The sequence below is a fragment of the Lolium perenne genome, chromosome 3 (assembly GCF_019359855.2).
Source record: "Lolium perenne isolate Kyuss_39 chromosome 3, Kyuss_2.0, whole genome shotgun sequence".
Classification (NCBI taxonomy): Eukaryota; Viridiplantae; Streptophyta; class Magnoliopsida; order Poales; family Poaceae; genus Lolium; species Lolium perenne.
Window position 1 is genome coordinate 191339979 of NC_067246.2, and position 24474 is coordinate 191364452.

General features: G+C 46.0%; 1 protein-coding gene across 1 annotated transcript; it reads right to left on the minus strand.

The window, feature by feature from the left end:
* Positions 1-311: 311 nt before the first annotated feature.
* Positions 312-6527, minus strand: LOC127342924 (uncharacterized). The gene is made up of 3 exons (XM_051368944.2): positions 6120-6527; positions 5889-6000; positions 312-1440 (listed from the first exon to the last, which is right to left on the minus strand). Exons 1-3 carry the CDS (start codon positions 6508-6510, stop codon positions 1311-1313), a joined length of 633 nt encoding a protein of 210 aa, XP_051224904.1. The 5' UTR covers positions 6511-6527; the 3' UTR covers positions 312-1310.
* Between the last annotated feature and the right edge of the window lie 17947 nt (positions 6528-24474).

Below are 24474 nucleotides of genomic sequence, written 5' to 3' on the forward strand. Positions count from 1 at the left end.
TTTGCCGATCCTCAGTTGGCTCCTAGAGTGTTACATTGCGTCGTGATTCATGTGTGCTATGAGTTGAAAAATGAGATGCAACTGAAATTATTCAAGTTACATATGAGTTGCAACTGAGATTTTACAACTTGCACATATATTGCAACTAAGAAATACCAGAAACCGTTGGATTGCTTTGTAATTCATGCTAGTCATGACTTACAACAAGGGCTGGGAAAATACCCCGAACCGTTGGATTGTTTCACGATTTGTGCTAGTCACAAGTTGTAATCTAGGTTGCAACTGAAATTCAATGTCATCACAAGTAGTAGTGGAACAAAAATTAGTCACTCCCTGTTGATAATTAGTCATTAACTCCATGTACTTGGACAAGCTAGTGGCAATTTACATATCACAGCACGGATCCAGATCTAGCACACCTTCTGCTTGGACCGCCTCCACGCGTTTTACCGCGACCAAGACCAGCTCTATCCACACTGTATTTGCTCAAATGGGTGCAACCGGATGCAGAGACTGAAGCTTGAATTTCTGAGGCCTGCTCCTTCCAGCACAATCACATAATTCGGTTAGCAGGCACAAAGACAAAGCCCAAGTCATAGCTGCAGCAGGAACAGACAAGTACATGATGCTCCCCGCTCAAGGCAAATTTGACTGAATGCGTCCTCGTACCTAGCTAGACAGGCGCAAGGACAACCTCTCAGCCAATCACACGACACCAAGAATCCTAAAGGAAAGGAGGATGCAGCCAACATTCTCCACTTGCCCACACCTTAGAGCATCCCCACTCGTTGGCGCTCCCCACGCCCAAATCCGGCGAAATTTTCGTCCGGATTGGATCAATTTTTGGCATGGGGGGCAGTATATTTCCAGTAGTGTGCTCCCCAAGCGGCGTTTCTCGGGGAAAAAGAGGATGGCCCGGGGAGTCCGGACGAAAGAGGAGACACGTGGGCGTGGGCGGTTGGTTTTGCTCCATCCGGAGTCCCCGAGCGCTCCCCGGGGGGCCGGGGATGGCGTGGGATCGCCGGATGAATTTAGGCCCAAATCCGGACGAAATCGAGGAACCGGGGGCGCGACTGGGCCGGATTTCGCCGTCCGGATGTAAAAAACGGCTCGTGGGGGGCTTCTCGGGGAGACGAGTGGAGATGCTCTTAGAGCACACAGTGAAAATGTACAGGCCAGTTCATGTGAATTATAACTATGATGCTAACAACAACATCGCCATCCATGGTAACTATGATGACAGTTACATGATTATTGCTTAGGAAAATCTCCCAGTCTTCTGTTCTAAGACATGATTCCTTAAACTGACATTAGTAACCGACGTAGACTGCGGCGTTGACAATATAGCAGTCGTCATTTTTATCTCCCATTGCTTCGATGCATGTTCCGCTCGAACAGATCATCCCACCTTCAACAACCTCGCAGCTAGTGATCTCGCCGCTACAAACAATGAGAAAAATGGTATAAGATTGGGGAGGATAAGATGTTATGTGATACACCAAGATGCAAATTATCAGTAAGTAACTCCAGTAAATTAAAGCCTAGGAATAAGACATCCTAGGAGAACCCTCTAACTTCCAGTCAGCTATTATCTGTGATGATGCACTATTTTTTTATGGGCGATGATGATGCATTTATTGCCAAGATTTGATGAGACAATCTTACAAGCTGTTGGCAATCAGGGTTATGATACCTAGTCATCAACCCCATGTATCTGCACGAGCTAGCAATTTACATATCACATAACGCTAACCGTTTTACAGAATTTGTTACATGTGAAATATATAGGGATTTTAAATACAGTACAAGAATTTTATCAAAGATACCATACTTTGAAACTGACTACCAATAGATGAATTTTGTTCCTTCTGTTTTGGACTAATGAAGTGTATTATCATTTTCAGCTGCTCTACTTACAATTTTCAGAAGCGATGCAATCCAATGACTTCGACCTTGTAAGCCGGTTGAGTGACAGGTGCTGAACTAATTTGCAAGGAGCACATGACAATAGATTAATGCAGCAAAATGCTTCATCTACTTCGGCAACTACGGCCAAAGAAGCAAAGTGGCATGGGGTTTAAGGACATGATGTTATTTAACCAGGCCCTACTTGCTTGTGAAGCCTGGCGCCTCATTCAGTTCCCGGACTCCCTCTGTGAGCATTTTGTACGGACGAAAATACTACCCATAGGTAACCTTATCGATGCAGTTTTTCCAGAAAATCTGTCATCGACTTGGCATGCGATAGAATATGGGCTAAGACTTCTAAAGACAGGAGTGTTATGGTGAATAGATAAATGGTGTGCATGTGCAGATATTGTATGATCCATGGATACCTCAGGATCGACTAATGAAGCATGTATCACCGGAGCGATGCTGCCATATACAGTGGGCATCAGAGCTGCTAAATTCAGATGGGTCACGAAACAAATAGCTTCTGCACCAGCACTTTCTGCTGATGGATATAGAGGCTAATATTGGAAACCCAACCCAGATTTCCATCGCACGGCAATATGGCATAATGCTCATGGGGACGAATGTACATGATCATGGCTATGAATTATACTCCAGCCAGCAGTCCAAGCTGCATGTACAAGTACCATGGGACCCTGGTGATATCAACCTTAGCACCTTGCATTCAAGATCCGTTCAGTCCATCAGAGAGAATCTGGGGAGGCCATGGGATCCGGGTATTGTCGCAGTCGGACATCCATGAGTGGTCTGTGTTGGACGATCTCAGTGTCGAAGTTGGAGCTACCATGTGTGACTTGACCAAGCCATTGCTTGGGGGCAAGCAATGTTTTTTGGGGGCGGCAATGTCATGACCCTACTGGGAACGTACCATGACCAGATTGGAGAATTGGCTGTTGGTGGACTTGGGCCATGGGCCAGCGAGAGTGGACCTTAGATTTGGCTTGGTAGCTATAAGGGAGCAGCAGCAACTACGAAGGATCATCGAACAGAAACAAACTGAATCTGTCTTGGCTTCTCCTTCCTCTGCACTTCTGCTGCTCTCCTCTGAATCTCCTTCTTCCTCAAGGTGTTGTTGCTCTCCACAAGCAGTTTGTATCTACCTCACGTCCCGGCAATCACCAGCGGCAACGGGGATCATTGCAAAATGAATGTGGGTGGAAGCTACTTTCAAGAACGGGAGGAGCGGGTGCGGGCATGGTCCTGCGTGACCATAACGATGATGTTACTGTTTAACTGCACCACAGCCCTGGTGGCGGAGCTGGCAGCGCGTGATGGAGGAATAAAGCTCGCACTGAACTGGCCATCCGAGCCTATTGACCTGGAAAACAGACTGCTCTGAGACGGCACAAATTGTTGGAGCTGCATCTCGCAACCCCATCTTCTTCTACCTCTGAACTCTCACTATCTCTCTTGTTTCTCTCAACACAACACACCCGTACACACACTAGCCAAGGAAGGAGACAAGGCTTTGCCAAAGATACTTCCCTGGTTTCCAACCGTGACTACATTTTCTCTTCTTTCTCATTTAACAAACATGCAGATTACAGTGTCCTATTTATAGACTGACACACGCACGGCCGGGTGCCACACCGGCCACTAACTCCACGATGCACGCACACGCACAACACTAACAGCTAGCCTAATCTTCTCCTAGAATCTCTCTAGGCTCCACTTGACCCGGCCACACACATGCACGTTTATGTTGCAGCTAACAAACTACTTGGATGACCACATCGATTCACTCAGCTAACACTTGTGCAGTGCGTTGTCTTCAGCTCTTGCTCCACACCTTTGGGTATCGGCATCTCGCCATACCGCTGCCTCACGCAACGCCATCTCGGCATCTCGCCTTGTACGCCTCCGGCTGAATACTCGCCTGCTCCGTACGTATCACACGTACGTCTTGCTGGCTCTAAGAACTGACTACGACGATCACACCTAACTATATGCATACGAAATAAACATGCTGATACATGAATCAAGATTAGTGCTAACACAAATGATTGAGACGAGCGAAGCTGACAGGTTAGCTCTAGTGTACAAAGTACTTCGTACGAATTATCAGACAGAATCTTGGAGAAAGAGATATCAGAGTAAGTAGGATTGATCGATCTCAGAACGAAGTTAACCATGCTTTGGCGAACCTGGACGTTCTGCAAAAAGAACTCAGTTCTGGATCAGGAGCTACCAGAAGGAGGTGCTCCAATTTGTTAAAAAAACGAATGTAATCCTGTTATCTCTTGTTTCCCCACAAAAAAAAGATTGCTTTGTCAGCTTTGTATCTAGCATTGGTAGACTTAACTGTAGTCTACTGGATAATTTGACACATTGTGTTACATTCAATGATAGATTTCAGGGGCCAACTAAAAAAATCATTGCACACATTTTATGTCCGAATAGATGTGGAACCCAATAAATTTAAATGGAATGCTCGCCCACTGATTACTTAATTGGAGAGCATTGCCAACTGTTTACTTTATCTGAGAGTATATGTTTATAATACCTAAGGCATGCATAATCTTGATACAAGACATATACCGCTTTCTACATATGCAATTGATATTGGACTTCTCTACTTTTCAATTGATTGGGAACTTGTATGAATTCTCTTCTATATGTGGAATGGCTACGCTACAGACAACTTTTATTTTCGAGATTGTTTTAATCATTTTTCCCTTAGCAGTTTTCCAGTATATATTACAATCAGTGGGTGATGAGAAAAGTATACATAGCACCTACCATGGTCATTATGTTTTTACATTTCTCTTACTAACAAAGGAATTTTGTTCGTCCTGTCAGAATTAATATACATGCATACTATTTCTTAGCTGTCTCCCGGTACACCAACACATCATTATCTATCCTAGTAGGCAACATGGCCAACAGTATCTTTCTATTCATTTTCATTTTTCTTTTTGACAGATGGTTCAACTTAAACTAGCATACAAAATGTATCATGAAGTCTATGAAATAGTAACTGTGTCCAATAGGGCAATGTGTCAATAAAAAAATATCGCCTCCGATTAATTATGAGCTGATCTCTTTTGTCAAGGGATATTCAGCTTCACATGCACCACGTGTCATGTGCAAGGAATCCTTTGCTATCGTGTACACCAAAATTTATTACAAAGATCTAGGGCTCTTGTTCATTGTATTATAAAACCAACAGTCAGATGATCTCCTTTTGGGAACTTCTAATTATTTTCTCTAAAGTTATTGTCGAGCCTCCAATTAGTAAATATGAGATATTTTCAAGTGACTGCTAGATAATTAGTCCGTGCAATGGACTATAGCCTTACAGGAAGTGTGAGTACTATGTAATCTCCAAGATTCCACTCTTCCAAGTTCATCTCCCCAACAAGACATGCAAGTCATATGATTGCTCTCCAGGATACATACCCACATAAGCTGCTTTCGTGTTGTTGACTGTTATCTTAGCTGACATTGCATAATGCAACTACTCAACATTGCTGAACAACTAATGAGTCACTAGTCTCGTTTCATTCCAATGGCAGGTTCTATTTGCTGGCCTCAACAAAAAGATTCACATCTGAAATGCATTGTTGTGTTGAGCATTCCAAATCCTCCCTCCTGGTGCAATCCTGACTACACACGTACACATACTTCTGTCGTGCCGTGCTGCTTGATAAACATTTGGCAGCTTTGCCATAGGCAGTGTGATAGCACTTTTGAATTACTACCTTCACCAGAATTTAGATACACATGCTCTGTAGTAGGGAATATATATAGCTTATTCTGATGATTGAGTCAGTAACCTACGCGCCATTGAAAACTTTTCTTGTGATAAAATAAGAATCCATCACAGTGTATCATTGCACTTTACTAATTCATCCCATGGACGATTAACTTTGAAGATTTAATAGGACCAAAGATAAGGCAGAGAGAATGCTCACTAGGGGAAGACGGCCTTAATTCTCTGGAAGTCCAACAGATGCTGCACCGGCCTTGGCACGCCGAGCTTGATCTGCAGCTTCATCTGCTCACTGTTCACCCCTGGTATCGACCCTGCAGACGCAACAGGCTCAGTTGGGGACCAGCTCATGACCCAAGTGAAGTAAGCTCCCTGCGTGCCCGCAAGATGCTCGGCGAAATGGCAGCGAGAATCAGGTAAGCGATTGGGCTACCTCGGCGGAAGGCGGGGATGGAGTTTGAGGAGATGGCGTCCTTGCAGGCGCGCACGGCGGCGGCGGTGATGTCCTGGCCGTGCTGGTCGTACCCGACGCCCATCTCGACGAACAGCAGCTTCATTGCCTCCTCCGCCCCTTCTTGTGGGACATCGCGCGTCTGAGGCTGGGCTCCCGCCATGGAGGAGGAGGGGAGGGCTCCTGCTGCTCCGACGATTGGTCTCCTGGTCTTGGTGGATCGGGTTGGAAGGTGGAGGCCGGAGCGAGCCGGCGGAGGGGAGATGAATCCGGGCGGTGGTGGTCGTGGTTTTGTCAGGCAAGGTATGCTGCTGGCGTATGGCGCTGCCGATGCCATCGTCTGCTGTCTGATTTGGATTTGGTGGGTGATCATCGCAAAGCTGTGCACTGAACACTGAATGCACCATCGTGGTTTTTTTTTTATAAAATACCACCTCCGTTAGGCAACCAAAGCATTTTATATTTTAGAACAGATGAATAAATATTTCTGAATTAGATGTCACAAATTTGTCTAGATTCACATGTGTCTACATAGTAAAAACGTATCTAGATACATCTGCAACAAGTAATTCAAGACAAATAGAATATATTTATATCTATGTAGTCTTTGTAACAACTCAAAATCAAACACCTATTCGTCAAGGATGTACACTGCAAAATCATGAAAATAAAAAATGAAAAATGAAAACCAAGATGCAAGTCAAGCAACAGTCAACATCAGCATCAAGCATTGCCCTGCAACAGATGTGTAGTTGCTTATTCGACGGTAGGGATCCTCACTGAGGGAAGAAGAAGTACGGGGCCATTGGGCGGAGAGTCCTCGGGATGGTGGTATGCGATTTACCCTACTTCGAAACATCTGCTCGATGACAGGACCTACTATTGCAGTATTGCTTGTCTAGAATTATCTGGGCGCTTTCGTGTTGTTACAATGAGTTGTGGTTGTGCCTCTATGCCTCCAGGGATCCGGCTTATAAAGGCACCATGATCTAGGGTTTACACGGAGAGTTCTAGTTGGAATACAAGATGCCTAACTACAGAATATTACATTGCCGTGCACGTCAAGGATCCGCCTTTTCTTATACGCCGTACTGGATCCGGCTACCCCTGATGGGCCAGGCCGGATCCGACTTCCAGAGTAGGTCGGTGGATCCGGCTCCTTGCTCCTGGGCTGGACTTCCTCCATCTTGATCAACAACAACTGGGGCGCCTGATGGGCCATATGCCACCATCACCATCTATGGGCCACCCGGGCTTACCGGATCTAGCCAATGTCGATGGTACACCCATGAAGTATACCCACAATAGTAGCCCCCAGAGTTCTCCGAGGTTCACTTCCCTTTTCGTCTTGCTCGAGTCATCTCCATGTCTCACAAACCTCCCGGAAACTTGAAGAACTCTGACTCCATGAAACTTCCTTTTCCAGCTTACAAGCCAGAAAAATCCTTCAATCTGCGGGACTTCATCCATCGACCTCAATGTTACAACGAGTCTCCGGGTTACTACCCTGCAGAGATAATGGCTTGAAACTCTTACCCGGATCCTCGAAGGGTTCTAACGGTTCCGCCAATCTTGGCGTCATTTTCGGATAATTCGAACGGTAACTTGATGCTTAGCCATTTTTACCGCTAGGGTTTTCGACACGTGTCCATCATCCAATGGCGCGACGCTTGTTTCCGACCACAAGATGCAGAGCACGAATCTCATCCCGCGCCTATAAATATCATCACCGCACACTCATAATCACCATTCTCCCCCTGATTCACCTCTCCCCCGAGCGCCGCCACTGAGCTTCGTCTGCCGCCGTGCCGGAGACTGCCGGAGCTTCGCCGGAGTTTGCGCCACCGCACCGTGTTCTTCGGTGTTCTTAACTTCAGCGAGCCACCGCAGCAAAACCTCACCGCTGGCAGCTCCGACCACCGCATCGTCCATCTCCGGTAAGTATTTGAGCCTCGAGCTTTTCATCAGTGTTGGTAGGGATGACTAGTGAGTAGTGGTGGCTCCGGCTAAGTTTAATTTCCTTCAATGTAGATGTCTTCTTCTACTCCGCCTCCCTCACAGTCGAAGCCGATCACGGCTACGCCCATATCTTCCGCCCTCCACCATTCGTCCCAGTCCGGATGGATCCAGCTCAAGGATCCGGCAAATCCATCGAAGGAGCCAGCTCTAATCCAGCGGAACTAGCCGGAAAGGAGAAAATGGAAAAGAAGGAGGAGGAGGTAGCCGCCAAAAAATCCAAAGCTCAATCTCGCGAAGGCGAAGTCAAAGGGCAATGGTGGCCCTGCACCACCATCGAGAACGAGATCCGCAGCTTTGAGGCGGAGGGATTCCTGCAACCCGGATCCTGGAGGGTGGTTCCGGGTGCTCTAAGCCCGGCGCCCGAAGCCGGAGAATGGGTGCTGACGAGGGCCCTGGTGGAGCGTGGATTCTCACTGCCTCCGAGAGATTTCTTCTCGGAAATCCTCGAGGCTTACAAGCTTCAACCCCACAACATCTCACCAAACAGCGTCCTCGCCATCACCAACCACGTCGCCCTCTGTGAGGGTCATCTCCGGGTAAAACCTGACTTGGCCCTCTTTCAATTCTTTTTCTCCGTCAAGAAGGAGACCGTCCCGCAGACTTCCTCGCTTGCCACCTGCGGGAGCATCACTTTCAAGATCCGCCCCGGCCGCGTCTATCCTCACACGGATCATCATGAGTCCGTGAGGTACTGGTCTGGGGGGTTCTTCTACGTGAAGGACGTCGCAGATCCGGCCAACACCAAGACTATGCCGGTGTTCAAGGATGGACCCGCCAGCGAGCCCCCCGCCTGGACTGCTTGCCCGCACATCTCCGAGTCACCAGCGTTGGTGAGGATGGTTAGGCGTATCTACAAGATGACGGAGACCGGGCTGTCGGGGAAGGACCTGGCGCTATCTTGGTCATCAAGCGGATCCAACCCCTCCAGCACCGAGAACGCCTGATGTACGAGTACAGCAGCCGCGATGACACCATGCGCGCCACCAAGGACAACCTTTCTTCTAACGCCCTAGACAAGCGGCTCCGGGTTATGATCAAGATTCCGCGTGACGTTCACTCTCACTCGTGTCAGTTTGACATATACACGAAGGGCGCTGGACCTGCGGTAAGTTTTTTCGACTTATCATCATTTCCCTTATATGCCTGCAAATTTTCCTAAGGACTTTATCTTGTACTTATAGCTCGACTCCCTCGAGGAGAAGGATCTTGGGACCTTGACCCGGATCCCGCACAACGGTACATCGAACCCGGAAGCCATGTCCGATGCGGAAATTCCTGAAGGTGCTCCTCCCGCTAAACGGAAGAGAGCCGCAGCCTCCGGGTCGGCGTCCAAGCGCACGCGTGAAGCCCCCAGCGCCGCGGCCACCAAGCAACTTGAGAAGGAAAAAACAACAACTCAAGGAGATCGACACCGGCAAAAGCGCACAGGGAGGCATCGAGAAGTTCTTCAACAAGCCTGGTTAATAACTTAATTTCCTACCAACTCCTTTCCAAATTACCTCAAAATCTGCTAAGCACCCTCCTATCATGCAGCAAAATTGCCGGAAATAAGCCCCAGAAGAAGAAACTCAAGCCTTCGCCTGCCCCCATGGCAATCACTCCAGAAGTAGAAATTCCACCAAAGCCCTCCTCCTCAGCAGTTTTGGATCCGAAGAACGTCATCAACCTTGACGATCTTCCGACACCAACTGCGGATTCTGGTAAGGGCGCTTCCTCCTCCGAACCTCCGCCTGAAGAACCTGAAGCAACCTCGGCTGAAGCTACGGCTAATGATGCCGCAAAGAAATTGACGCTAAGCGGTGCTCATGGTACGCCCGCAACGCACCCACACTTTTTTCCGGTTCTTCGTAGAGCTCCCCTACACCAGCGCCACATGGAAGTGACACACTTAATGAATGAAGTGTGGGGCGAGCCGGATCCAGAGCAACAAGAGTTGGCCACTTTGGAGGATAATCTTCGCGTCTTCTTTGTCAAGCACAAAGCCGTGCGCCAGGTAACACTAGCCTCCAAGCATTGGTTTATATATTTTCGAGCAAATTTTTAAGCCGATGCTTCAACTGTATTATTTTGGTTGGATCTTGGCAGAAATTTGAAATTTCCTAGCACAAGAATTTTTTTAACTTCGAGTCCAGTCCCCCAGATTTTAAGTTTCCGGCTAATCAATCCGACAACCTGCTTCACAGCGAAGACATGAACAAACTGGTACAGGAGCAGCAGATGGAGATTCAGCGGCTGAACAAGAAGGAGGCGGAGGACCGACAGGCGATCATACTCCTCGAGACTCGTTTGAAGAACAACGAGGGTATGTTTCCGCCTTAATAGAGGTTCCTCAACGTGCTCTTATTATGTGAACATACTTTTTTACTTTGAACTTGCTTTCCGCCTTACAGAACTGCTTGCCAAGCGCCCCTCCATCGATGAAATCTCCGCCAAGCTTGAAGTTTTGGAGTCCGACATGAGTCTCTCCAGCAATCCCTTAAGGAGTCTCATGAAAATGAGACTAGACTCAAAAAGGAGCTAGAGGAGAAGCACGCAAAGGAGATGACGGAGATGGCTGAGAAGCTCAAGAACAGCAACAACAGAGTGTAAACTCTGGCGTCCAAGCTCAAGGCTCCTGAGGCGGAGGCGGCGGACGTTGAAAACTGATCTTTCGACTTCACGTCTCCGGCATGTATATTTTACTATTCTCTTCCCAACCCGGAATCTGACGACATAATACTTTGTGTATATCAGCGTTGCTGGGATTTGAATGGAAGAAGGATACCGGTATCTCCCGAGTTGAAGCATATGAAGAAGACGGAATCTCCATCGAAGACCTAATTGAGTCTTGCCGGAACATTGCTCGCAAGCTGTCCCTGAAGAAGGCCCGCACCGCAGTCATTGATATGATGACAAAACTGATGAAAATGGTGTCGGAGCTGATCGGGGACTGGCAGGAATCATCTGCTCGCGGAGCTGCCACCACTGCCTTGGCCATGTGCAAGGCACATTTCCCAGTAATGGACTTTGCCACGATCGCACACGGAGTCCCAAAAGCTACAAACGTGAAGCAAGTCCTCGCGGAAACCCAAGGGTTTGACACGTTTTTTGCTGAGCGAGTGGATCACTCGTCATGGTACAAGAAGCATCACATTCCGGCTGGTTTTACCGATGATGAGGAACAAGACGAAGTAGAAGGCTCCGGGTCCAGCGCGCATCAATCAGGCGAAGAATCAGGCGACGGTTCCGCCAAGGACAACACCTACCAAGCCTCTGATGACAAGCCGGAATCTTCAGAGTGATTCCTGGAAAAACATTAAGCTGCATCATTTTTGTCCCTTCGAGGGTTTGTAATAAAACTTAAGTATTTGAAGTAGTTAGGATGAAACAAATGCATGTCGTGGGCGGAAGAAACTTATCCTGCTATCTGCTTCATTTATATATGCAAGTTCCGTTGTATGAAAGTAAGTGCTAGTTTTTAAGTTTTCCGGCTTACTTATTTGACCTTCCACAAGCCGGAAGACCTTTAGCTGGAAACGCTCGCCGACGGCGACGAAGCCCAATAGCAATCCGTCAATAACCGCGGGAACAAGTCCCCAGCCAAGGTGCCGGAAGTCGCTACCAGGAATCCATAAGTTCGCAACGAAAGACTCATCCACCAGAAAACTGAAGCTCACGTCCTAATGGACGATTTTTGAAAATCACAACTTTCATAAACGCCTAGGCGGAAACATCTAGCTCTGCGGTTTTAGTCGGAAAACATACACGATCCAGAAATGAACAATTAAAGGAGGTAAAAAAACTCAAGGAGTGAACTAGATACTTTATTTCATTGATTATGTATCATAACTATTACAAAGTATGTAATGCGAAAATTGCTAAGTGTGGAAAGGACGTAGTTGTGCTATATTCCAAGGACGGTATGTTTCATCGTATACGTCACCCGGATCCTCCCTCTTGCGTTTCCAATACCAATTGGCAGGTCTATCCTTTAACTCGCGGATATCAACGAGGTAGTAAGATCCGTTGTGCAGCACTTTGCTGACGACAAAAGGTCCTTCCTGTGGAGATTGCAACTTATGCTCTTTCACCTGCCGAAGGCGGAGGACCAAGTCACCTTCGTTAAACGAGCGGTTCCGAACTCGACGGCTATGGTAGTGTTGGAGTTTCTGCTGGTAGATGGTGGAACGTTGGTCAGCTAGGTTCCGAGCTTCTTCGAGCAAGTCAACAGATATATGTCGAGCCTCGTCAGCAGTTTCTTCATTGTAGGCGGAAACTCGCGGGGAATCATGGATGATGTCGGAGGGTAACACAGCTTTAGATCCATATACTAGGAATAAAGGGGTAAATCCAGTTGACCTGTTAGGGGTAGTTAGTAGACTCCACAGAACAAAATCTAACTCCTCAGCCCAAGCTCTGGCTGCTCGCTGCAGCGGTTCTTCAAGGCGAGGTTTGACTCCGGATAGTATGAGGTCATTGGCTCGCTCGACATGCCCATTGGATTGTGGATGAGCCATAGAAGCGAGGTCAAGTCGGATCCCTACGTCATTGTAATAATCCTTCAGTTCTCCTTGCGCGAAGTTTGTGCCGTTGTCTGTGATGATGTTGTGTGGGATGTCGTATCTCACTACGAGGCTACAAACAAATTTTAGTGTCGTAGAACCATTGGCTTTTCTCACTGGCTTTGCCTCGCTCCACTTACTGAACTTGTCAATAGCGACCAAGAGGTACTCAAACCGCCAGGAGATGATTTCTTCAATTTTCCGACCATGTCAAGCCCCAAACCGCAAACGGCCAAGTGATAGGGATGGTCTTCAGCTCCTGAACCAGAGAATTTGGTTGTGTAGCATAGTACTGCCAACCACGACAGGTTTTGACTATCTTTTCAGCATCTTCTTTAGTTGTTAGCCAGAAAAACCTTGCCGGAAAGCTTTTGCAACGAGGGACCTGGGAGCGGCGTGATGCCCGCAATCGCCTTGGTGGATCTCTCTGAGAATTTCGATGCCATCTTGATTTGAGACGCATTTCAGAAAAATCCCGTTTGCACTTTGTTTGTAGAGCTGTCCATCAACTATCGTATAGGACCTTGCTCGTCTGACGACCTGTCGCGCGAGGACTTCATCCTCCGGCAACTTCTGGTCGATAAGGTAGTCCAGGAAAGGCCTAGTCCAAGCCGGAGTGATTACCATCACCTTCTTAGCCGGAGATGTTGCCACATCTGGGTTTTCCGGGTTAGCGCCCTTTACTGAGGGTGTCCGTAGGTGCTCAAGGAAAATTCCACGCGGAATGGGTTTCCTGCCGGATCCGAGCTTGGACAGCAAATCTGCCGTTGTGTTGTCGTCTCGCCTAACGTACTTGAATTCATATCCGAGGAAGCACTTGGCGATTTTGTCAACTTTGTCTCTGTAAGCCGCCTTAATGGAGTTTCTGGCGTTCCAGGTTCCGGCTACTTGTTGTGCCACTAGGTCGGAATCTCTGCAACATATGATGTTCTTGATCCCAATTTATTTAGCGATGTGCAAACCGTGTAGTACAACATCATATTCCTCCATGTTATTTGTAGCTTCGAAGTGAATCTGTAGAACGTACTGCAGTTCTTCTCCGGTAGGTGACTTCAGGGTAACTCCAGCCCCGAGCCTTGATGCTGCTTGGATCCGTCAAAGTGCATGACCCAAGCTTCAGGTTCCGGCACAGGTGTGCCCTCCGGCGCCTCATTCCAATCGACGAAAAAATCCACCAAAATCCGAGATGTGATTGAAGTTCTGGCTTTGTAGTTGATGTCGAAGGCGGAAAGCTCTATTCCCCACTTCGCTACGCACCCTGTTGCGTCGGAGTTGTTGATGATGGTTGACAATGGAGCTTTGCTCACAACTGTCATGGGATGCTCCTGGAAGTAGTGTCTCAGCTTCCGGCTACCTAGGAACACTCCGTAGGCTAGCTTCTGGAAGTGAGGGTATCTCTGCTTGGATTCCGTCAGGACCTCGCTAATGTATAAGACTGGTCTTTGGACTCCATACTCATGTCCTTCTTGCTTTTGCTCCACCATGATGACGAGAATGATGACCTTGTTGGAAGCACCCAGGTAGAGGAGCATAGGCTCTGACTCTTCCGGAGCCGCCAAGATAGGTGGGGAGGAGAGTATGTCCTTCAACCCCTAAAGTGATGCGTCTACTGCGTCGTTCCAGACAAATTTGTCTATTTTCTTCAGCAGTTTGTACAAAGGTAGTGCCTTCTTGCCAAGACGGCTAACAAATCTACTAATTGCAGCAATGCAACCAGTTAATTGTTGCACATCTTTGATAAAAGTTGACCTTTTGATGTTTAGGATAGCCTTGATTTTTTTCTAGGTTTATTTCAATGCCTCTGTGAGTCACAATGAAGCCAAGGAGTTTTCCAGCTGGTACGCCAAAGACGCACTTCAGAGGATTCAACATCATCTTGTACCGTCGGAGATTTTCGAATGTTTCCTTCATGTCACTGATCAAGTCGGATCCTTTCCGGGTCATGACCGCGATATCGTCGACGTAAGCGTGCACGTTCCGGCCAATTTAGTACCGCTGCATCGCTGCATCGTACGTTGGTATGTGGCACCTGTATTTTTTAAACCAAAAGGCATGATGACCTAGCAGTAAGTGCCAAAGGGTGTGATGAACGAGGTCGCCTTTTGGTCAGACTTCTTCATCCGGATCTGATGATACCCGGAATATGCGTCAAGAAAACACAGAAGTTCCGCCCCTACCGTCGAATCAATGACTTGGTCAATGTGGCAAGGGGAACGGATCCTTCGGACAATGCTTATTCAAGCCGGAGTAATCGATGCACATTCTTAATATTTCAGAATTCGTTTTGGGTACAAGGACAGGGTTTGCGACCCAATCAGTATAGATAACTTTTACTATAAATCCTGCCTCTAGTAACTTTGCTAATTCCATCCCTATGGAGCGGTGCTTCTTATCTCCAAAGCTTCGCATAGCTTGCTTCACCGGTTTTGCACTCGGATATATAGTGAGGTAGTGCTCGGCGAATTCCCTTGGTACTCCGTACATGTCAGAAGGATGCCATGCGAAGATATCCATGTTAGCTCGCAGGAACTCGATGAGCGCGTCTACCTATTTGGGGTCTAGGCCAGCTCCGACAAACACTTGCTTGGTAGCGTCGCCTTCCTTGAGGTCAACCTTCTTGGTGTCTATCGTGGCCTTGAACAAGGTCTTCTGGTCGGAGATCTGCTTCTTGGTGGTATGCATCTTATTCGGATCCACCGCGGCCCTGTAGCCTTGCAGCTCCTCTTCAGATAGTACAGATTTTGCAAAGGCGGCTTCGCCCTCCTCGCAGTCTCGAGCTTTCTTGTAGTCTCCGGATACGGTAATCATGTCGTTAGGACCCGGAATCTTGAGCTTATTGTAGATGTAACACGCCCTTGCGTGAAACTTGTGGTAGGTGGACCTGCTGAAAATGACATGGTAGGAGCTCTTGAAGGGTACAAACTCGAACGTGATCATCTCTTCGCGGAAATTGTTGACATCGCCGAAGGGCACGGGAAGTTTGATGCTGCCCATAGAGTTTTCCTTTTTACCCGGAACCACACCATGTAACTCCGTGGTGTTGTGCTTGAGTTGTTCCTTGGTAAGGCTCATCTTCTCTAGAGTCTCCAGGTACATGATGTTCAGGCTGGCTCCGCCGTCCATGAGGCACTTGGATAAGTCATACCCGTCGATGCGGGGACTAACAACCAAAGCGTAGCACTCTTTAGGAATGACAGTCGGATGATCTTCCTATCGAAGGTGCACGGCTTTTCGACCACTTGACATATTGTGGCACAGCCGGAAGCGTGGCATTCAGGATCCGAAGGGTTGATTTCTTGGCCCGGACCGTAGGGGTTCCGAGGAAGGTGTGGTATGCAACAGCGCTCTTTTTTACGAAAGGGTTGGATTTGTTAGTTGCGGAACCTTCTTTGGGGTCCGGCAAAGCTTCACCCTCTTCCATCGCCGCGGAACTGTCCTCGTCATTCTCCTTGTTCTTGCCCTTGCCTCCTTTGTCGTGAGGGCGGTGCTTCCGAGCGTGCTTGTATCCTGCTTCCGGGTCGGTTTTGAGATCGTTGACCCACTTGCAGTTGTGATTGGTGTGAGAGGACTTGCCAGTAGCCGGATCAATATGGGCTAAACATGGCATATCCCTGTATTCTTCGTAGGTTTGGGGAGCGCGGAACCTAGAGACGGTGAACTCGTCAGCGCACTCCTGGCCCCTGCCGGCTCCGCCACCACGGCCGCGGCCTCTTCCGCCTCCTTGACCGCCGCGTTGGAACGTCATGACAACCATGTTGGATCCGCCACTCTTTTGATCCTCAGGGGTGTTCTTCCGCTTGTTATTGTTACTGTTGCCATCACGGTTCTTCTTTTGCTGATGCAGGAGTATGGCTGTGGCCGAGAGTTCTCCACCTGCATCGTCGGTGGTGGCGGTGTGAGTGTTGGCGATAGAAATCATATCATCCAAGGTCAACTTTTGCACATTGACGAGGCAAGTTAACTTGTGCCGGAGCAGCCCTCCCCCGCTGTAGGCCACCTATGAAGGCTAGCATTGTTGTGTGGTTATCCACGTTTTCGCACTCGTTTCTTGTTGCTGACCACCGAGTGAGGAAAGCTCGTGAGGTTTCGTTTTTCTTCTGGATGCAGGTCTGTAGGTCACTGGTCGTGGAGGGTCTTTTGTAGGTGCCCCTGAAGTGTCCCTCGAAGGAAACCTTCAGGTCAAACCAGCAAAAGATAGAATTCTCCTCGAGGTCGTTGAGCCAAGTACGGGCTGGACCAACAAGTTACAATTGGAGCATGCGGCAAGCCATGTTGGGGGTCCCTCCGGCAACGCTGACTGCATTGAAGTAGTCATCGATCCAGGTATTGGGTCTTTCACTGCCATCATAGTGCTTCAGATTTCCGGGTAGCTTGAGCTTCAAGCCTTTTGGCGTTGGCTCCTCTCGAATCCTCCTGGCAAAGCACTTTGGGCCTATGTACCCAGTCCTGTATTCGTTGAGACGTTCCTGTGCGTTGCGTGAACCCTTGCGGGCGGGGGATTTTGAGCGGGAACGAGATCTCCGGCCTCCGCCTTCGCCTCCACCTCCTCAAGTGGGTGGTGGGGAGGGAGATCTGCGAGGGGGCCGATGAGACTTTTTGCTTCCGCCGTCTGATTCTCCGCGTCCTTCATGATGCTGACTCCAGCTACGGTGGCTGCCTTCGCCATGATGGCGGTTTCCTTCCTCGTTCCGGCTTCTGCTAGGCTTAGGCTCACGTTCTTCGTTCCGGATCCTACGGGGCAAAGGCGCGCGCTCCTTGTTCCGGCTCCTCTGAGGCTCAACGTTGTCGCGGATATTGATTCCACCAGGCCCATGGGGTCTGGCGTTTCTGGCTGGCTCCGTCGGCGAGGTGGCGGAGGAGGACGTGGATTCCGGGGCGGAGGCGATGGGTTTCGGTACTTTTCCTTGCCAGCATACATCAGATCCTTTCTCGTGTTCTTCTCCGTCGGAGGAGTTTCTGAGGGTATAGGGATCGGATCTGGATGTTCCTTGGTTTTTTTTTCTGCGCTCCGTAGATCCGGTGCGCGATTGCTCATCGCGACGTTCCCTTGCTGAGGTGTTCTTCTGCGCGGTGGATACGCATAGCTCCGGGTTGGATTCCATCCTGCGCAAAGTATCCGCGTTACTTTGTTGCTTCATTGCTGAAGCGACGAGTGTGCGGAGATGATTGATGTCGATTTCTTCATCATTCTTAGCCAGGAGCTCCGCAGCCTTCTTCATGTTATCCTTTGGGGTTGCGAGCGGCTGATGATTGGTGGGGCTGTCGAAATTGATCCTCCGGGGGTGAATAGCTTCCTGACGGATCCTTTCTGCCTCCCTGTTAGCATCACTGACTATCATCTCCCACCGATCCTTGAGCGCTCTGCCCTTTGATAACCCACAAGTATAGGGGATCGCAACAGTCTTCGAGGGAAGTAAAACCCAAATTTATTGATTCGACACAAGGGGAGGTAAAGAATACTTATAAGCCTTAACAACTGAGTTGTCAATTCAGCTGCACCTGGAAAAGCACTAGTAACAGGGGTGATGTGAAAGCAGCAGCAATATGAGAGCAGTAATGTGATAACAAGCGGTAGAAGTAATATGAGAGCAATGGCACCAGAAAATAGTTGATACTACTTCCAATGACATATAGGACCGAGTATATGATGATGAGAGATGGACCGGGGTTCCCAGCTATCTACACTAGTGGTAACTCTCCAATAACAAGTGTTGGGTGAACAAATTACAGTTGGGCAATTGATAGGATTGAAATAGCATTAAGACAGAACATCAAGATTATTAATCATGTAGGCATGTTTTCCATATATAGTCATACGTGCTTGCAATGAGAAACTTGCATAACATCTTTTGTCCTACCAGCCGGTGGCAGCCGGGCCTCTAGGGAATCTACTGGAAATTAAGGTACTCCTTTTAATAGAGCCCCGGAGCAAAGCATTAACACTCCATGAAAACATGTGATCCTCATATCTAAGCCTTCCCCTCCAGTTATCCCGATTCTTTGTCACTGGGGCCTCGGGTTCCGGACATAGACATGTGCAAACAACTTGTAGATACAATCTAAGCAATAAGTATAGAGCTTAAATCTAAGATCATGCCACTCGGGCCCTAGTGACAAGCATTAAACACAACAAGATTGCAGCAACAATAACTTCACAAACTTTATAGATAGACTAATCATAATGTAACAATCCATCGGATCCCAACAAACACAACACCGATTACATCAGATGAATCTCAATCATGTAAGACAGCTCATGAGATCATTGTATTGAAGTACATGGGGGAGAGAGTACCAACTAGCTACAGCTAGAACCCATAGTCCATGGGGGAACTACTCACGGAGCATGATGGAGGCGGTAGCGTTGATGGAGATGGCTTCCGGGGGCACTTCCCCGTCCCGGCGGCGTGCCGGAACAGAGATTCTGTCCCCCGAAATGGAGTTTCGCGATGGCGGCGGCGCCCCTGGAGTCTATCTGGAGTTTCGTCAATTGGTATCGTGTTTTTAGGTCGAAAGGGGTCTTATAGGCGAAGAGGCGGCGCAGGGAGGTGTCTGAGGGCCCACACAGTAGGGGGGCGCGCGCCCCCTCTGGCCGCGCCACCACCATGTGTGGAGGCCCTGGGCCTCCCCTCTGGTGCCTCTCCGGTGTTCTGGAAGCTTCGTGGGAATATAAGATCGTGGGCCTTTATTTCGTCCAATTTCGAGAATATTGCCCGAACAGCCTTTCTGGAACCAAAAACAACAGAAAACAGGAACTGGCACTGTGGCATCTTGTTAATAGGTTAGTTCCAGAAAACGCATAAAAACATTATAAAGTGTGAGCAAAACATGTAGGTGTTGTCATAAAACAAGCATGGAACATCAGAAATTATAGATACGTTGGAGACGTATCAGCATCCCCAAGCTTAGTTCCTACTCGCCCTCGAGTATGTAAACGATAACAAATATAATTTCTGAAGTGACATGCTATCATAATCTTGATCAATACTATTGTAAAGCACATGAGATGAATGCAGCGATTCGAAGCAATGGTGAAGACAATGAGTAAACAACTGAATCATATAGCAAAGACTTTTCATGAATAATACTTTCAAGACAAGCATCAATAAGACTTGCATAACAGTTAACTCATAAGCAATAAATTCTTAGTAGAAAGCTTTGAAACAACACAAAGGAAGATATAAGTTTCAGCGGTTGCTTTCAACTTCAACATGTTTATCTCATGGATAATTGTCAACATAAAGTAATATAACAAGTGCAACAGGTAAACATGTAAGAATCAATGCACACAGTTTACACAAGTGTTTGCTTCTAAGATAGAAAGAAGTAGGTAAACTGACTCAACATAAAGTAAAAGAAAGGCCCTTCACAGAGGGAAGCAGGGATTAAATCATGTGCTAGAGCTTTTCAAGTTTTGAAATCATATAGAGAGCATAAAAGTAAAGTTTTGAGAGGTGTTTGTTGTTGTCAACGAATGGTAGCGGGTACTCTAACTACCTCATCAACCAGACTTTCAAGAGCGGCTCCCATGAAGGACGTTATCTCTACCAGCAAGGTAGATCATCCCTCTTTTCTTTTGTTTACACATGTACTTTAGTTTTATTATTGATGACACTCCTCCCAACCTTTTGCTTACACAAGCCATGGCTAACCGAATCCTCGGGTGCCTTCCAACATTTCGCATACCATGAAGGAGTGTCTATTTGCAAAATTAAGTTGCTTACTGATGAATCAGGGCAAAACATATGAAGAGAATTATTAGTGAAATTTAATTAATTGGGGCTGGGCACCCCGTTGCCAGCTCTTTTTGCAAAATTATTGGATAAGCGGATGTATATGCCACTAGTCCATTGGTGAAAGTCTGTCAGAAGTAAATGACAAGATCGAAAGATAAAACACCACATACTTCCTCATGAGCTATAAAACATTGACACAAATAAGAGATAATAGCTTTTGAATTGTTTAAAGGTAGCACATGAAGTATTTACTTGGAATGGCAGGAAATACCACATAGTAGGTAGATATGGTGGACACAAATGGCATAGATTTTGGCTCAAGGTTTTGGATGCACGAGAAGCATTTCCTCTCAGTACAAGGCTTTGGCTAGCAAGGTTGTTTGAAACAAACACAAGTATGAACCGGTACAGCAAAACTTACATATGAACAAATTGCAAGCATTATAAGACTCTACACTGTCTTCCTTGTTGCTCAAACACTTTTACCAGAAAATATCTAGACCTTAGAGAGACCAATCATGCAAACCAAATTTCAACAAGCTCTATGGTATTTCTCCACTAATAGGTTTAAACTACATGGTGCATGAGCTTAAACATGATCTACTTGAGAGCTCAAAACAATTGCCAAGTATCAAATTATTCAAGACAATATGAAGCATTTTCTGTTTCCAACCAAATAACAACAAGTGATGCGGTTTTCAACTCCGCCATGAACATTAAAATAAAGCTAAGAACACCCGTGTTCATATGAAAAAGCGGAGCGTGTCTCTCTCCAACACAAGGATTGCTAGGATCCGAATTTATTCAAACATATAAAAAAAGCACACAGACGCTCCAAGTAAAGCACATATAATGTGACTGAATAAAAATATAGTTTCACTAGAAGTGACCTGATAAGTTGATGAAGAAGGGGATGCCTTGGGCATCCCCAAGCTTAGACGCTTGAGTCTTCTTGAAATATGCAGGGATGAACCACGGGGGCATCCCCAAGCTTAGACTTTTCACTCTTCTTGATCATATATCATCCTCCTCTCTTGACCCTTGAAAACTTCTGCCACACCAAACTTCTCATAAACTTCATTAGAGGGGTTAGTACTCAAAAAACTTTAATCCACTTTGGTCCTGTAGTGACACATTGCAAGAACTCAATAAAACATTAGCTACAGCTCTCCACGTCTAGAAAGCCTTACTTAAAGTCCACAAGAGACAATGCAAAAAACAGAGACAGAATCTGTCAAAACAGAACAGCCAGTAAAGACGAATTTTTAAGAGGTACTTCCGTTGCTCAAATCAGAAAACTCAAAACTAATGAAAGTTGCGTACATATATGAAGAACACGCATGTAAATTGGCAGATTTTTCTGAGTTTCCTACAGAGAGACCTACTCAAATTCGTGACAGATAGAAATTTGTTTCTGCGCAGAAATCCAAATCTAGCATCAACCTTCTATTAGAGACTTTACTTGGCACAACAATGCAATAAAATAAAGATAAGGAGAGGTTGCTACAGTAGTAACAACTTCCAAGACACAACAAAACAGTAGCAAAATAAACACATGGGTTATCTCCCAAGAAGTGCTTTCTTTATAGCCATTAAGATGGGCTCAGTAATTTCAATGATGCACTCGCAAGAAATAAGAGTTGAAGCAAAAGAGAGCATAAAAAGCAAGTTCAAAACACATTTAAGTCTAACCCACTTCCTATGCATAGGAATCTTGTATACAAATAAATTCATGAAGAACCAAGTGACAAGCGTAAGAAGATAAAATACGAGCAACTTCAAAAGTTTCAGCATATAGAGAGGTGTTTTAGTACCATGCAAATTTCTACAACCATATTTTCCTCTCTCATAATAATTTTCAGTAGCTTCATGGATAAACTCAACAATATAACTATCACATGCAGCATACTTTTCATGATCCATAAACACATATTTTTTATCAAGCTTAAAAATAATAGGGTCAGAACTTTCAAAACCACTTTTATCAATACTATAACAAGATGATTGATCAATCTCAAAAGATATGGGACTCCTAGATAAAGTCAAGACCTTTCCAATCCCATTTTCATTAGTAGTACAATTAATATTATCAAGTAACATAGGACCATCATCTAGAGCCTTATCATAAACATTTTCTAAGCAAAACTCTTTAGTACCATGCATTTCGATATCAGGCACAAACAAAGCATTATCATAAGATTTATCAAAATAGCATGGATTATCATAGATAACAGGAGCATAATTATTCTCACAAGTTTTACTCATAGGGAATATTTCAAGAGAATCCACAAGAACATAACATTCATCCTCCTTTGGTAAGCATGGAGGACAATCAAATAGTGTAAGAGATAGAGAGTTACTCTCATTAGAAGGTTGGCATGGGTAGCTAATCCATTCTTCCTCCTTTTGTTCATCACTCTCCTCCTCTTTTTCATCCAATGAGCTTTCAGGTTCATCGATTTCTTCTTTCACAGGTTCCTGCAAATTGTGAGTGCATTCTTGTGCATTAATGAGTCTCTCTTTATAATCAATGATATAAGGATTATCAATGTAACTTTCTATGCAAAAATTAAGGATAGAGGAGACATAATCTTTAAGATCCTTACAAACAACACAAGTTTCATAATTTTTAGACATGAAGGATTCGATCTCAGAAGCTCCCACAAATAAGACAAATTGTTCTACCTCTATGAACCCAAAATGAATATAGCTATTCCAATTATATTTCTTAATTAAAACTTCCTCACTAAAGCCACATTGAAATTTAAGATGTTTAGTATCCTGTTTAGAGCAACAGTTTATATCATGGCGTTTAAGCAAGATTTTAGCAATTGTATTCAATTTTTCTATCACAGCACTCATAACTTTACCCTTTCTTGATTCTCTATAATTGTTATATAATTCTATAAGCTCCAGATAGGTTGTGGGTTCTCCCATAACAACAGTTTTTAATTTTTCGGTTTTTCAAATTTTTATGGATTTTCGGGTATATGAGGAAAATAAAACAAGGCAAAAACAAACTAGACAAAAGTAAACTAAGCAAAATAATACTAGACAGAAATAAACTAAGCACAAATAAACTAGACAAAAGTAAACTAAGCAAAACAAAATAAAATAAAACAGAGAGAGAGGTGGAGTGTACTCCCCAGGTGAACTTATGAGTAGAGCTATGCCTCCCTGGCAACGGCGCCAGAAAATAGTCTTGATAACCCACAAGTATAGGGGATCGCAACAGTCTTTGAGGGAAGTAAAACCCAAATTTATTGATTCGACACAAGGGGAGGTAAAGAATACTTATAAGCCTTAACAACTGAGTTGTCAATTCAGCTGCACCTGGAAAAGCACTAGTAACAGTGGTGATGTGAAAGCAGCAGTAATATGAGAGCAGTAGTAATAGTAACACAGCAACAGTAGCAGTAATATGAGAGCAATGGCACCAGAAAATAGTTGATACTACTTCCAATGACATATAGGACCGAGTATATGATGATGAGAGATGGACCGGGGTTCCCAGCTGTCTACACTAGTGGTAACTCTCCAATAACAAGTGTTGGGTGAACAAATTACAGTTGGGCAATTGATAGGATTGAAATAGCATTAAGACAAAACATCAAGATTATTAATCATGTAGGCATGTTTTCCATATATAGTCATACGTGCTCGCAATGAGAAACTTGCATAACATCTTTTGTCCTACCAGCCGGTGGCAGCCGGGCCTCTAGGGAATTAAGGTACTCCTTTTAATAGAGCACCGAAGCAAAGCATTAACACTCCGTGAAAACATGTGATCCTCATATCTAAGCCTTCCCCTCCAGTTATCCCAGTTGCTGTCACTCTGGGGCCTCGGGTTCCGGACATAGACATGTGCAAACAACTTGTAGATACAATCTAAGCAATAAGTATAGAGCTTAAATCTAAGATCATGCCACTCGGGCCCTAGTGACAAGCATTAAACACAACAAGATTGCAGCAACAATAACTTCACAAACTTTATAGATAGACTAATCATAATGTAACAATCCATCGGATCCCAACAAACAC